Source organism: Ochotona princeps, chromosome 6, assembly GCF_030435755.1.
Source record: "Ochotona princeps isolate mOchPri1 chromosome 6, mOchPri1.hap1, whole genome shotgun sequence".
Taxonomy (NCBI): Eukaryota; Metazoa; Chordata; class Mammalia; order Lagomorpha; family Ochotonidae; genus Ochotona; species Ochotona princeps.
This window is the reverse complement of record NC_080837.1, coordinates 39,680,047-39,696,682: the sequence shown is the minus strand read 5'-3', so window position 1 is coordinate 39,696,682 and position 16,636 is coordinate 39,680,047. Positions and strand designations below refer to the sequence as shown.

Genomic DNA, 16,636 nt, shown 5'->3' with positions numbered 1-16,636 from the left:
TGTGATAAGTGACCAACTTTCTTTACACACAGTTAATCACGGTTATTGCAGTAGTCATTTGTTCATGGAACACCACGGATCTGGCCATGTGTCAAGCAACGGTAGTACACAGAAGCTAGCCATGGGTGTTGACTGACTGCAGAAGGCGGAATGCTCTGCATGAACCTTCAGAGCAACTGCTGTCACTTCGCCATTGACTTCTTACCATCTCTATTTTATACATCACGGTAAGAGCTACGACTTACTGAGTTTTTACTAGAAATTGTTCATCTCTTTTAAGTGCTTTTTGTGTATATCATCTTATTAGTATCTCAGCTGTATAGTTTCGGTGCTGTGAGCCATCATTTTACACAGGCACAGGGTAACATAACCAGGATCGTGGTTTTTAAGTGATGGGATTCAACCCTACACCTTCAAAGATGTTAATGAAAGTACTGCAAAGCAAAGGTAGTTTCAGTAGTCCCAACCACACGACCTTCACAAGAGCAAAAAAAGGCAGGTTTAGCGGTCCCATCTGACTCTTTATTCCAGATCACTGCAACCATATTGCCCCCCACCCTTTACCCAACACCAACATTGCCCCTTCCTTCCTCTGAATGAGAACGCTATTGCTAAGCCAGTTCCATAAGGAAACCAGCAATCAGCCTGATGGTTTTCGGAGCTAACTGACTTAGCTTTTCCATTCATTCTTCAAACAATCTATGAAGCCCAGCTCCGTGAGAACACTGTTCACAGGCCAGTGCACCCACTCTCCCCAGGGCACGGGCAGATGGGAGCTGCAAGGCAGACTAGGAGTGCTAAGCGTTGGGAAGTTCTTCCCCAGGAATCATTCACCTTCTCAAGACAGGATGGGCAGCAACCTGCACACTCAGATCGCACAGACCTGAGAATGAAGAAAAAGCATTGTGCACTGACTCAGCTAGACTGGCACCGGGGGACATGGGTCGGAAACTTGAGAGCGCTAGGGACTCAGTCGTCCAGGCAGGGTCATGTGTAGGCTGACTTTCTAGGAAGCGAACAGATGATAGAATCTGCACAGCCAGGAGCTCCAAGTTGTCTGGGCAGACATACCTAGGTCCAGCCTACAACTTCAGCAGGTTTCTCTGCAAAAAAAAAAAAGAAAAAACCTTTCGTGATGAATGCGTATATTGTCCTGTAACACTCAATGCAAAGGTGACAGCTGCCAATGCAATAATCTTTCTGCCTCAGCTTGGAGCAGTTCGTGCAACAGAGGCATCGCCGGTGCTCTAGTTATGCAACCTCACTCGCAGCGGGAGTTATTTCCTGTGCTTCTGGCTGCGCCAGATTCCTGTAACACGCCTACCCTGGGCTTCAATGGAAGCCGTTCTCCATTAACAACCATTCCAGCGTTGGGAGATGAATGCCCTGCACAGCATACCCCCTAGCGCAGTAGGAATCCAGGAACACAGTACACACAGACACACACACACACACACACACACGCACACGCACTATGCACTCAGCTAGGGGACTGCAGCAGTGCAATCAGAGGGACAGCAGGAGGAGCTCTCCTTGCAACTCCCTGCCGGCAACCCCCCCCCCCCCCCCGACTAACTAAAGATGAACTCGTGCCAGCTCCATTCTTTACAAGCAAAGCACTCTCACACAAACACAGCAAAGAGTGGCCTCCAGAATTTCCTCCCAGAACACGCTGTGTTTCCAGCCTGGCCGCTCCAGCAACCCGGACAGCACCAGCCGAGGAACGGGGGAGCCGCGCTGCAACAATGCACCCTGGCCCGCAGCTCCCCGTGCAGCTCCCACCCCCGCCCCCCTCCGCGGCGTGCCAAGAGTTTGGAGCGCGCGCACGCACACTGAGCGCGGAGCCTGGCGTATCCCTCCGCCTCCCTCCTCCTCTCCCCGCCCGAGCGGCTCGACATCGATTTGGGAAATGAAGGGAGGAGGGGACTACTTTCCTGAAACTTGCTATGCTGCACACGACTTGGAGTTGCCGTGATTCGCCCGCAGGCCGCAGCTTTCGGTCCCTCCTGGCTGGCCGGGCGCCCCTCCCGGCTGCTCCACCCTGCGGCCCCCCGCGGGCAGCCGGCTGTCGGGGAGAAGTCGCCAGGGACTACTTCGCCTCCCGCTCCCCGCGGGCGCCCCCGGCTCGGGCAGCAGCAGCGGCGGCGGAAGGAGCGGGCGGCGTGAGCGCTTCCGCCGCCCCCCTCGCGGCTCCCCTCCTGCGGGCGTGAGGTGCTGGCCCCGCGGAGCTGCCGCCGCCGGTGGGCACGGGCCGGCGGGGCCCTGCGGCCGCTCTGCTCCCGCTCCTCCCCCTCCCGCTGCGCCTCGGCAGCCTGCCCCGCACGCCCGCCCCCCTCGCCTCACGCGCCCCGCCACCCCTCCTCCCGCTCAGGAGGAGTCCCGGCTGGAGCGTGTCTGGAGGAATCCGCCGCCGCGGGGGCCCCTCGCCCGCTTGTGCTCGTGTGTGTGAGGAGCGACCCGGACGCCGCCGGGGTACGAGCAGCGAGCGGCCCGCGGCGAGGCGGGAGATGGTGGGGTGGGCTCTGGCAGGATCGCGTCGCCTCCGCCGCCGCCGCTGCTGCTGCCCGGAGCCTGGGCTCGGTACCGCCCCGCCGGCCCCCACCGAGCGCAGCCCTGCTTCCTCCTCGCCGCATCCCTGAGGGAAGCGCCGCCTCTGCTCCCGGGTTCTGCTCCTTCCTGGCCAGACCCCGCGGCGCTCCACCCGGGTGGCCGCAGGAGCAGCTCTCCAGGCTGCCGTTGTTGCTGTCTCTCTCCCTCTCCCCCTGCCTTTTCCCCGTCTCCCCACAACCCCCCACCGCCTCGGATCCTTCGGCTGGGCGGCTGAGGCAAAGGGGAAGAGGCTGGGGTCGCCACGGGGAAGGTTGCTGCCGCCACCCCCCTGCGGGGGTGGCCGGGGTTCCCGGCTGGGGGGGCACCGTTCCAGGTGAGGCATCCACCATGGTGAGGCCCCTGAGCCGCTGTCCCCGCGCCCCCCCGGCCGCCGCTGCCTCCTGCCCCTCGGTGCTGCTGCTGCTCCCCCGCCTGCTGTTGCTCCTCCATCTCCAGATCGGATCACGTTGAGGGAAAGATGAGCGAGGAGACGGCGACTTCTGACAACGAGTAAGCGCCTCCTTGATCCTGATTGCTACCCCCCTCCTCCACTCCTTCCTCTGCACTCCCCCCAACCCCCGAAACCCCTCCGAGTCTTCGGGTGTCCGAAAACTTGCGCCCCTCGAGGGTTGGAGTCGGTGCGTCTGCTTCTGGAGATAACTGATTTCTTGAGCCATTTTATTTCATGGAAGCAGTCCTCCGCACGCCCTGTGTATAGTTGCTTGCTGCTGGGGAAGGGGGTGTTAGGTGTTGGGGTGCTCTGGCAGTGGCACCTCCCTGAAATGCAGTTCAGGTGGACGGATCAGGAGAGCAGCGGTGAACCCACCCGTGTGCCTGCTAAATCTTTGGCCTTGTCCTCTTTCGTTTTAGCATCAGCCAGCATATCTCGACAATCCAGTCTGCTTCCTTTCTAGCTGTTTCACTTGGAAACTAATGTGTGGGAGCACCTCCTGCAGCAAACTGCTCTTGAATCTTAATTCGATGAGTCAGTGACTCTTAAATGCCTATTAAGCCTTCACCCCACCCTACCCCCCCTTTTAAACTTATGACCTGTAAGAGTCCTGTAAAGAAAAATCTATAGATACAGATATATGTAGGGAGATGTTGAGCTGTTGTGTTTACCTTTGGGCGTTTTCGACTTGTGTTCATCGAGAACGTCCAAGAAGTCGGAGTTCTAATTTTCACCCTGAGCCTGTGTTAAAACACGCCGGTTCTCGCGGATGGAACAGAATTTAACGTTGTTTAACGTGGGGGTGACTCCATCAACTTCTAGAGCATTTTAGCTGAAGTTTTTAGTTATTTTGGGCTGTCCTCATGTTTTCCAAACGGTTTGCCTTTTAAACGTTGGGCTTTCACGTAGCAGCTGCCTGGAGGAATAATGGTGTTGGGCACAGTTTTCTATTGAGGAGGGGCGTGATTCTCTGCAGGATAGTCACATCTGTTTTCTTTGTAATTCGGTTTAAGTTTTGTTTGTCTTTGGTGGGTTGGAAAGAGTTAACTGAGTCCGGACTCGTCCTTAGAATGCATTCCTCTAAATAAAGTGCATTCCGCAAGTCAGACCTTTTTGTGAAAACTTTAAAAAGTCCAACGCCGAGGTCTGTTTAACATAAAATAGCTAGGAAAATGCCAAGCAACGTCTGCCCCGCAGCCCCTGTTCCAGAGCGCACGCTTCTGCCGGGCGGGCGGGTGTACAGGAGGTGGATTGCTGCAGTGCCAGTGCAGCCTGGAAGCAGAAGTGGCCGCCATGTTCTCTCTCTCTTTTTGTGAATCGCCCTCATTTGCATAGCACACTCTTCATTCATAAAAAAAAAATAATTAAACATCCATCACCTTGGACATCTTGAAAGAATTTCCCAGCCAAAAATTCAAAGCTTGTTTGTTTTCATGTGGGTGTTTGAGTTGAGGAAAGCAGGAGAATTTGAAGTTTCAGATTAAAATTTAAAAACATACGCACACACAAACAACTACCCCTGTTCTGAGAATGTTGACACAGTTATGTGGGAAATATCAGTTCGGGGAGGTGCTGGGATCACGTGACCACCTCCATTCATAAAATACCTGGCTGTCCATTCACAGTGCTGTACACTGTCTCCCTGCCTTCCGCAGATCAGACCTACTTTTAGGGGAGATCAAGAAGTCTAAGATAATACTTGGTTAAGAGAAAAACTGCTGAAAATACTGAACACAGTGACGGTAACTTTTATTAATGGTTTTCAAACAAGTAGCTTGCATCAAAAACTTCAAGTTTTATTTTACAAAGAAGAAAGGATTGATTCTAAGTTTAATTCTAAGTATTTGATGTCTCCTGTGGCTTCAGATAATAGGACAGCAAGTGATGGTATGTGAATCGACAGAGGTGTACATAAGTTCTGAAATGCATCCTTGGCATAGGAAAATTCAGAGTCCAGGTTTTATATGTGGTAATATCAGTGGATGCTGCTGCTGTTCTGTTAGGCTAAAAAGAGAATACCACTGGTTTAATCTCCAAGATGCTGATGTTTAAAACACCAAGTGGTGATTTTTCACTGGGAGGGTTGGTGTTTTTCTGTCGTTGTTGTTTTAAATTCTAGATATATTTAGTGTGGAATAACTTGAAAATTAATTCATCTAGACTTTTATAAAACCTTTTTACAGATTTATCCTGTTAATAAAATGATTCCTTAGGAGCTTTGTAATACTATTAATTTTTGTAGGCTAAGAACAATATTTCTAATATGATATTTTATATGAGATGTTAACTGTATAGCAAAAATGTCTTGGAAATTACACTTAAAAAAGAAACTGCCTTACATTAGACAGTGAAGTGCTCTTTTGATGATCAGTTCTACCAGAGCTGACCTTGTATGCTTGTGCGTTGGCCAGGCTACAAAGAGAGAATTTCTTTAGAATGAAGCTTTAAATCTGATAATTTATATTCCCTATCTTTAGTATATGGAATGATGTTTGGAGTGGAAATTTATTATTTTTAATGTATATTATGAAGAAAAGGACATGGCAGAAATCATAAAAGCCCTGCAATAAGTAGGAATTTATTTGGACTTTATACATATTGATTTTAAATAAAAGATCATTTCTTTGAAAGTCAGAATTAGGAGAGAAAGTGGTATCTTCATCTACTGGCTTAATCCCCAAATGTCTGAAAGGTGGGAGCTGGGCAATCCACATGGATTCAGAGGCCCAAGGACTTGGTCCTTCTTTTGCTGTTTTCCAGGCATATCAGCAGGAAGATTGGAAATGAAGCAGCCAGGACTAGAACCAGCACTCAAATGGTGTTGTTGCCATACTTAACCCATTAAGCCACAGTGCTGGGTCCTCATGTGTGTTTTTCTGGTGTTTCTGTAAGCCACAGTTTGTAGAGATTTTATTGCAGTAGAGGCTGTTAATGCTCTTCAGTTTTTCTTTTCCACCCAATTGCAGTCTTTAAAACAAAAGTCACCAGTTTTTTGGAAACCATTAACCTTATCTGGAGTTATTGCAGTTAAGTCCAGTTAGAGATGTACTAAAGCACATTGTTTGAAATTAGAGAAATAGGTAACACCTAGAGGGTGGATGTGGGTATATATTTAATCAAGAATTAGCAGAGGATCTAATATGTGGAAGGCTTTTAAATCACCAAACCAAGAATGAAAGGAATAGGATGAAATATTTCATACGTTGTTTCAAATTTGCATTTATGAGTCTTTTCAAAAGACAGTAAATAAATGTATTTTATTGCAGAATAAGTGTGTCGTAAATAGGAACTAACCACACCTGTTTTTCTTGTATTAATAGAGTTTTAAACATTTAGAGACATACTATCTTATGTAAGGGTGTTTATCCTTTGAAGTTGAATAAAAGTGACTCTTGATATCCTTTTGCTAATATGGATAAAACACTCAGAGAAGTGAAATGGCTGAAATGTTCAGCATTTTATCTATTATGCTGACATTAGCCCGAAGTACTTGCCATGTCATGAGGAGGCTTTATAATGGCAAATGAAATTATGATACTTTTTAGAGTTAGGTTGGAATTAGTAGATTTATGATAAGCTTGGTGTGGTGTGATCTGGGTCTGAACAGTTTTTTTTTTTTTTTTTGTGATTGTGTCAGGAGTGTATCCAGTGGTGAATTATTCTGAAGGTGTGTATAAATATGTATTTACTTTCAGATGTCATGTCTGTATGCATTATACTAATTTATGGATGCCTGGAAAGTGTTGTGGGAGTGAATGAAAGCATTGGAAAACTCTCTTAACTGTTTATATTGATGTAGTAAATACATAGCAGAGTATTTGCTTATATTTCCCAGTAGATATGTCCTAGATTATATCTGCTTCATATTAATTTCTGTCTGCTTTCCCACTTGAATCTTTAGGACTTTGAATTTTTAAACAAGAGGTTTTTAAAAATATTTTTAAGCTTGTATATTTATTTGAAAGTCAGTTACAGAGAAAGGTTCACTCCTCAGATAGCCAGGACTGGACGAGGCCAAAGCCAGGAGCTTCTTCTGTAGGGTCTCCCATGTGGTTCTGAGGGTCTGAGTACATAGGCCAACTTCTGCGTTACCCAGGGTCTTAGTAGAGAGCTGTATTCCGAAGTGAAGCATGCCAAAGTTGCAGGTGGCAACCTAATTTGCCACACCACAACACAAAAAAATTATTTGAAAGGCAGAGTAACAGGGAAGAGGAGACAAGGAGATATTCCATTCAGTGGTTCATTCCCTAAAGTTGCTGCAATGTCCTGGGCTGAGCCAGGTGAAAGCCAGGAATTTAGAATTCTATCTGGGCCTCCAGTAAGGGTTGCCATTTATTTGTTGCTTTCCAGGTGCGTTAGCAGGGAGTTGGATTGGAGGTATCAGCTAGAACTAGACCTGGGCTCTGATATGGGATGCTAATGTTGCTGGTGGTGTCTTCACTACAATGACAGCCCCTGGAATTTTTATTTCTCTCTATATATCTGTATCTGTATCTATGTATTTGTGAACTTGCATGAGGAAGAGTATTGTTTTTACTGATCAGTCCCGTAAAGTTTGTCCCATAAGTGGTATCGGAGGTAGTTGAGACAGTGAATGTAAAAAGATACCTCAAAAGTTTATGGAAAAGATGAAGATAAATTCAGAGGTAGGTGTTTGACCTGATAGTTAAGACACCATTTGGGATGCCTGTGTTGGAGTGCATGGGTTCGAGTTTCTGTTCTGCTCACAGTTTCGGTTTCCTGTTCATGTGCACCCTGGGGAGTAGCCAGGAGAGATGGCTCAAGTGGCTGGGTTGCTGCCATTCTTGCTGGGGTCCCAAATTGAGATCCTGGCTTACTGCTTCGACCTGCCCTACCCTGGGCTGTTGTAGGCAGTATATTCTCTCTCCATCTCTCTTCAAAAGAGATAACAAAAATTAGATTACTATTTTGCTACCAAAAAATTGATATCTGTATTTTTATAAGGTTTTTCACGAGCTCTTCAAGTTACTTTTTTTTTTAACTTTAAAAATATTTTCATTTTATTTGAAAATTAGAGTGTCTCTCGATCTAAATGTCTGCGGCAGCTAGGGCTGGCCAGGTGGATTCCAGGAACCTAAAGTTCAGTTTGGGTCTCCCCCGCAGGTGGAAGGGACCAAAGTGCCTGTGTCATTGCCTGCTGTCTCTCAAGGTGCAGGTTAGCAGGAAGCAGAGATCAGATGGAGCCGGGACTTGATCCCAGGCACTCCCATCCTGGGTGCAGGCATTTCAAGTAGTGTGTTAACTTGCTTCAGTAAATGCCCTCCATAAACTTCTGGAGGTCCTTCATTTTAGTTTCCTATGGCTTCTATATAAGAGCTCCACTAACAGGGTAGCTTATATCAACAGAAATGTATTTATTGATGTATTTATACCAACAGAAATGCTAATTCTGGAAGCTAGAACTCCAAAATGATGTTGAGTAGGTCCATCTTGTTACCAATCAGACTGAGTTAGGAGTCTACCTTATTTCAGTGTTACCTTAACTGCTGATATTTGCAACAAACTTATCTGCAAGTAAGGTCATGTTGTTAAGTATGGGAGGTTTGGACTTTGACATCTATTTTGGGGGGAGGGCCACAATTCATAATACTGATTTGTAAATTACAGAGCTAATTGCTGTTCAGTTCTTACAGCTCTCTTGAAAATTTAGTGTTTATTACTTTGAGATTATTATAGTAACATCTCTAGAGCTTTTATTGTTGATTGAGGTTCACTAGTATATAATGGGATAAATACTGAAAAATAAGCCAGTATAATTAATTTCTTTTGTAATTTTGTGTATTTTATATTGTGCCTTTCATTTTGTTCTGGGAAAGGGACCCTGGGCTTCACTGGATTTCCAGAAAGGTCCATGAGACCTTTCTGCTGTAGACACAAGAAGGCTAAATTCAATATGGAAATATTAAATAGGAAGACTAAGAAACCTGAGTGTAAAATGAACAACTGATGTTCCAAAGGGTCTACAGTCATACCACCCTGAACGCGCCCGATCTGATGTTCCAAAGGAAGAAGATAGAGATAAATGGAGGACAGGAAATACTGGGAGATAGTGGCTTTGAATTTTAAGTAGCAAATCAAACTTAATTCAGTGAACTAAAATCAAAACAAAACCTCACAGTCATGGGGTTTATCTTTAGATTTCAAGAATGAATCAACATGAGTAAATCAGCTTAGTTTATCACATTTGAAGTTTAATGGAGGAAAAACAATACAATCTTAAATGTCAAAATACAATATTGTTGGTTACTTTCTGCCATTATAGGAATAAAAGTTGGTAAGTACAGATTTTTGTTACTTCTCTGATCAAAAATGAGTGTTGAGTTTAATCAATGTAAGGTTTCTGTTAGCCTAAGTTTAGAATCCTAAATAATTTTTTTTCGCTTTTGAAGCCCACATTCAATGTATCATTTTCTTCATTGTAATTATAGAATAGATTGGTGGAAGCTGCCTTGTATATGAAGTTTTAAATTATCTTGAGGCATTTTCTACAGTGATAGAAAAAAAGTTAGCATTAGTAAAACCAGGAATAATTTAAAACTGAATTTTCTTTAATTGAAAGGTCAGATACACAGAGAGGAGGAAAGACAGAGAAGATCTTTTGTCCGCTGATTTACTCCTCAAGTGGCCACAACAGACAGAGCTGAGCCAAACAGGAGCCAGGAGTTTCCTCCGGGTCTCCCATGCAGGTGCAGGGTTCCAAGAAGTTGGGCCATCCTCGACTGCTTCTCAGCCACAAGCAGGAGTCTGGATGGGAAGTTGAGCAGCTGAGACATAAACCAACGCCCTTATGGGGACCTGGAGCATGTAAGGCAAGGACTTCAGCCACTAGGCTACTGCACCAGGCCCTGAAAACTGAATTTTAATTGGTTTAAAAATTTATCTCTGAATTGTATCTGTATAGCAATAGTAACAGTTTAGCTAAAGAGCAGTATGATTTGGAATGTAATTATTTTCCTAGGAGTGTTTAGTGAAGCTATTGCATGGGATTAGAAACATCTGTCTGAACTTTTTTTAAAAAGATTTTTTAAAGGGTTATTTATTTTTATGAAAAGGCAGATTAGATTTACACACAAAAGGAGAGACAGAGAGGCCAGAGCTGAGCTGATTTGAAGTCAGGTGCCAAGAGTCTTCCTGATCTCCAGTGTGGATTCAGGGTTCCAAAGCTTTAGACCATCGTCTGATGCTTTCCCAGGCTACAAGCAGGGAGCTGGTGGGAAGTGGAGCAGCTGGGACCTGACTCAACACCCATAAGGGATCCTTGGTGTGCAAGGGGAAGATGGAGCTATCGTGTCGGGCCCAATTGTCTGGAGTATCGTATAGTTAGGGATTACTTTCATAAATCCACAGTGTTTGGAATTGATATCCTATAGTATATTACCAGTAATTTGGATGCAGTTTAGTGAATTGTGATTTATTTTGTGAAGTACTGTAACTTTTCAGCATAACAGAATATTCTCTTAACATTAGCCAAATTCGCCATTTTTTATTGTTTTGTTTCGTGAATTTGATATAGTGAAATTGACATTAATGATAAATTCTAGAATTCCTTCAGTATGTAAAAGCATTATTAAACATTTCAGAATTTAAATTGCTGGCTCATATATGTTGATATTATAGATTCAGAACGTATTTCAGTAGATATCAGTAGTAACTTTTTCTTCAAGGATTTCATTTCAGTTCTTTTTTAAAGATTTATTTATTTATATTTGAAAGGCAGATATACAGAGAGAAGAGATACAGAGAAAAAGATCTCCATCTGCTGATTCGCCCTCCAAGTGGCCGTAACAGCCAGAGCTGAGCCGATCTGTAGTCAGAGGCTAAGAGCTTTTTCTGGGTCTCCCACACGGGGAGCAGGGTCCCAAGCTTTGGGATGTCTTCCACGTCTTTTCCCAGACCAAAAGCAGGGAGCTGGATGGGAGGTGGAACAGCCAGGGTATGAACCATTGTCCATATGGGTTCTTGGCGCATGTAAGGCAAGATCTTTTAACCACTAGGCCACTGCACCTGGCCCTCATTTCAGTCTGAGTGCCTGTTTGTCACTGAATTGTTTTCCTAGCTCTGGAGATAAAATAATGAATAAAACTTGATAACTGCTTTGTCTATCCAGCAAGGGAACTATATCTTTCCAAAATATGATGAGTGGTCTGTTTATGAATTTCTTTTGGCAGGATAGAGGTCGTGTTGAGAAGGAAGGCTTCAGCAAACAGGTAGCATTTTAGGAGTCAGTCATGGGTGAGGAGCTAGAAAGAGGAGAACTTTTCAGCTTGAAAAGAGGGGAGGAGAACGTGAGCATGGAAAGAGAACAGGTAAAAGTTTGAAGAAATGTAGGAGCTTTTTGGGTAATGCTTGTTGGGAGGAGTGGTGAGGGAATAAAAAAGTGTCAGGGTACCAGAGTGAGTAGTTTAGACAGTGCTTCCCTGTGAGTCAAGAGGTGGTGATTGTCCTGCAGACCAAGAAGGACAAGATGAATATGGCAGAAGCTCCTGATTTCTTTATAACTTGAGGCAATTTTAACTGGGGAGTAATAGCAGTAGTTCTGAACAGAGCCCCCATTAATTTTTCATGTAAAATGCTTCAGCATTAAAAGAAAATTGTTTCTTGGAACAGCCCTCCTTCCTGACCACAGTTCTTTCAGTGTCTAAGGTTGCTTAATGACGAACACCAGATTTAGTCTTCGTCATGGCAGTCAGTGTGGAGCCATTAGTTTTCAGGGAGTGAGTAATATGTTTCTGTGGAAAGCTGAATATTGGAGCTTATTTGAGCAGGGCAAAGAAATGAATTATAGCTCACTTTTCTGGATTTGAAAATTTGTGATTTGAATTAATACTTCTAAATTTTATCAAATGTAGGATACGTTCTTCCTCCCCTTCCAAGAGACCTAGAATTCTAAATGTGGTAAGACAACAAAAATGTTGCAGGTTGAGCAGAAACTGTAGCTGATTTGAGAGCAATTCAGATGTCTCATAAGGAAGGTACAAGGAAAATATGTAGTGATTCAGTGGTAGAAATTTTAGGATGCTGTGATGTTTCTTCAAATGAAGTGAAAGTAGAGGCAGAATAGATTTTTAATGAGAAATGCCTCGGTTTTTATCTTTTAAAATCTGAGTGCTTACTAGGTGTTGACACCTGGTTGCTTCATAGATGTCCCAAAAGGTGTTCTCAACAAACAGTTCCCAAAGAGAAGGTTGAGAGTAGAGATGATGCCTTCATATGTAGTGGTTGAAGGCTGCAGAATGCTTATGGAGAATATCACATAGCAGTGGAAAGATGACTTGTGGGAAACAGCAGCATCTTTTAGAAAGAGTAGTCGAAAAATCACAAAAGGTGAGTCTTCCAGAGAGAAGGGTTTAGGGAAGAGAGTGTCTTAGAAGTCTCTCCTCCCTCATCCCTTCCCTTCGAATAAATCTTAGAGGGGATATACTGGCATTTCTGCCATCTGCAACACTGGCATCTCATTTCAGCTCTGATTTGAGACTTGGCTACACTGCTTCTGATCCAGCTCCCACCTAGTGTGCTTGGGAATGCAACACATGATGGCCCAAGTGCTTGGGCCATGAAACCCATGAGGGAGACCCAGATGGAGCTCTGGGCTTTTAGCTGGATCGGTCCCAGCCATTGTGGCCATTTGGGTAGTAAACAGGAGGTACTCAACAGTATGCGATATTGTAGAAAGATTTGAATCTCAGCAACTAGAATCTTACAAAAGGGTTTAATGGTTGTCATTAACCTTTGTGGGAGCAGAAATAGATTAGTGGGGGTACAGGGGCTGAAATCAGACTTGCCCATAGGTAGAAGAGAAAATGAATAGTGAATTGGAGAAGACAATGATTAGATCTGCTCATTCATGGAAAAGTTAGGAGTTGAGATTATTTGTTGGCCGAGGTGATGTCAGTAGTGGAGAGGAAGAGAAGAAAGGGGTATAAGGAAAAGTGGGTACTTGATGGAGGAAGGCCCGGGAAGGAGGAGACTTTCAAACTGTTTGTCACAGTTAATACTGGATTTAATTCTTCGAAGGACCCGGTGAATTAAGTATTATCCATAGTTTACAGATAGAGATAGCTGAAACTTGAGGGATTCAGTAACTTGCCCACAATCCACACAAGGGAGTAAGTTGCAAAGTGGGAATTCACATTTTATAGTATTTATATGACACAGTACCACATACACTTAACAGGCAGGCTAGATTGTGAAGAAAAAAACAAGCTTGAAGTGATAGGGCCGCACTGAATTGATAGTTTTGAGGGACTGTCACATTTTGATAAACTTAAAGAGTGAAGATTTGTAAGTGGGAGAAATTGAAGCAGATTCTGATTGGAGAACAGGAATTCTAGACTGATGGCATTTGAGTGAAGAATTAAGGAGGAACAGAGAAACCAAGTAAATTAAAGGAAATCAACAACAGAAGTTTTCTAGTTGCTAGTTTGGTGTTAGGAGTTTAAGTATAATTGTACCCTAAGCCATTGTATAATGTGAGTGTTTAATAAATAATTTCAGGTGAAAGTTTGAATGTAGCCACCTGCTTCTATGATTTAAAGAGGCAGAAGTAAGAATTTTAGAAGTTAATGAAAAGGGTGCTGTGGGAGGATAATAAAAGGGAAAGGCTTAGCTGGAAGAAGTTGAATGATAAGAATGAATATCTCGTGTAATAATAGTCCCATCAAAAATGAAGGATACTAAAAATTGTTAAATATAGGAAAAGACACATAAATAAATAATCCAGAATTTGGTTTTCATTGGAAACTTTCTGGTTTTATAAGAGGCAAAGGTGTAGTCTGACAGTATAGAATTTTAACCAAATATATTTGATAGATTGGGTAATCTTTAGTTACTTAAAAAATTTTTTTAAGATTTTATTTATTTGAAACCAGAGAGACAGACATGGATAGAAGATGTTCCATTTGCTGATTGACTCCCCGGTTGGTTGCACAGACCAGAGCTGAGCCAGGTGGAAGCCAGGAGCTTCATCCAGATCTCACTTGAGGAGCGGGGATCCAAATATTGGACCATTTCTGCTACTTTTCCCAGGCCGTCAACAGGGAGCTGTTTTAGAAATGTAGCAGCAGGAACATCAGCTGGCACCCATATGGGATGCCAGTGTCCCTTTTGTTACTTTTAACATGCCATGCCACAGTGCCAACCCTTAGGTACTTCATTCCTGATACTGTTATAGAGGTCTTTCATTGTATAGAGGTAGCTTATTGAATTTTTGCAATTAGGTTGTTCACAATTAACGTGATCCTGGGGTTACTGTTGACTAGCAGTAAGACTTTGGCAAATTGCATAACCTTTGTGTTTGATGTCCATCTGTGAAAGCAAGATATTATGTCCCTACTTTTGAAGGATGTTAAGATAAATGTATCTCCTCTCCCTGCCCAATAGCATTTTCTTGATTGGAGATACGAGAATATTAAATAGAACTTTTAGTTTACAAAACAGTGGAATTAACTATATTTATCAGTGTTTGTTTTCAGTTAGCCCAAAGGTATTACTTTTAGAATTATTAGTGTTTAAAACCTTATTTTAGCTTGAATGTCATAAAAAAATTAAATTCCAACAAGCAGAACAAGTATAAATCTATATTGTGAATGTTTTTTTTTAATGTTCTGGGCAGAAACCAGATGAAGAGATAGGGAAATATTGGCTAATGTTACACTGGCCAATAATTAAGAATCTAGCTGTTGGCAGTTTTTTTCTTGATTTTTTTTTTTTAAAGATTTATTTCATTTTTATTACAAAGTCAGATATACTGAGAGGAGGAGAGATAGAGAGGAAGTGGAGCTGCCGGGATTAGAACCAGCGGCCATATGGGATCAAGGCGAGGACCTTAGCCACTAGGCCACGCTGCCAAGCCCTTTTTCTTGATTTTTTAAAAAAGATTTATTTATTTTTATTTAAAAGATTTGAGAGAGAAGGAAAATCTTTCATCCTTTGGTTCACTCCCTAGATGGCTGCAACACCTGGAGCTGAGCCGATCTGAAGCCAGGAGCTGCTTCCAGATCTTTCACGTGGGTGTAGGGTCCCAAGGTTGGGACCATCCTGTTTGTTTTCCCAGGCCGTAAGCAGAGAGCTGGATCAGAAGTTGGGCAGCTAGGACATGAACTGGTGCCCAATATGGGGTGCCGGCATTGGCAGGCAGAGGATTAGCCAGTTGAGCTATCACACCAGCCCCTTCAGAATTCTTTGGTTGTGGAAATCTAAGTAGATTTGATGGTTCTGCCTTCATTTTACATGGAAAAAAGTTATTTTTATAACAATTGAATGCAGAAATTTTCAAATATTGTATGGAAGGCATAACTACATTCATTCGAGAGAAGGGAGATAACAGTTTTTTAGCTTTGGGAAATTAAATTATTTAGGATTTAAGCATTTACTGTTTTGCAGGTGCAATCTAATCCTTCTTAGAGTGACCATTCAGATCTGCTAACTAGAGGTTCTTTTTTTTTTTAAAGATTTAATTTTTTACTTGGAAGAAATTGATCTTCCATCTGCTGGTTTGCTTTCTAATGCTGCAATGATCAGGGGTGGGCTAGGCCAAAGTCAGCAGATGGCTCTCATCTAGGTCTCCCACCTGAGTGGCCAGGAACCTCAGTACTTGGGCCATTATCTGCTGCCAGCCAAAAGCATTAGGAGGAAGCTGGATCCGAGGTGTGACAGCTCGGATTGGAACCAGGTACTCTGATGTGAAATGAGGGCATCCCATGCAGGCAGCAGACTCACATACTATCCTATAATACTGGCCCCTGCTCTTTGCTCTTGTAAAATAATACTATGTTGATCAATTTTTGTGTATAACTTCATCTGTCCAATGGATTTCATAACACAACTATGCAAGTTTTTGTTGTAAAGATTTATTTGATTATTTATTTGAAAGGGTTCTTATATTGAAAGGGTTCAAGAAAGAGGAGAGAGAGAGAGAGAGAGATTGATTGATTGATTGATTTCATCTACTGGTTCACTCCCTAAATGACCAGAACTGGACTGGCTTGCAGCTATATGCTGAGAGCTTCTTCTACTGTGAATGTAGTGGCCTGGTCCGTGGAAACCCCCAAAAGTCATTTGGCTGCCTGTCAAATATGCCCTCAGCTGCCACTCCAGTATGTCCCCAGACCCCTTTCCCGAGCAATCTTCAGCATCTCCTCCCTTGCAACCTTCCAACCCTCCCAATCACAACCCGCCTGGAGGCCAAGATGGCATATTCTGGCCCAGTGTTTTCCACCTTTCCTATGTATCTTTAAAACAAAAAAAAAAAAAAAAAAAAAAGGAAAAAAAGATCAGGGAGCTATGCTGTCACACTGATATAACATACCGGTTAACACAAATTTGCATTAACCAGGCCCAGAATGCCCACTAGCCACTAGTTGCTTTTCTCTCAGGCAGTTGCCAGCTGCTCACAACACTTGCCCATGTACAGGGCAACCTAGTCAGTTGTCTATAGCTGGCACCAATCCTTTTTTTAAATGTAGTTTTAAAATTAATTTGAAGTGCTTCAAAGTTAACATGTTTTGACATTGTCTTGTTAAGGATATTTACATTGTGTCTAGATTTTTGCTGTCGTGAACATTCTTGTTTATGTTC

At 43.4% G+C, this 16,636-nt stretch overlaps 1 protein-coding gene across 1 annotated transcript in view; it reads left to right on the top strand.

Annotated features, from left to right (window-relative positions):
• The first annotated feature begins 2,473 nt into the window (after nt 1-2,473).
• Nucleotides 2,474-16,636, top strand: part of SPRED1 (sprouty related EVH1 domain containing 1) — a 96,739-nt gene continuing 82,576 nt past the window's right edge. The window contains exon 1 of the mRNA XM_058666095.1: nt 2,474-3,099. Within this exon, the coding sequence (XP_058522078.1) occupies nt 3,068-3,099 (32 nt within the window). The 5' untranslated portion in view covers nt 2,474-3,067. The remainder of the gene's footprint in view (nt 3,100-16,636) is intronic.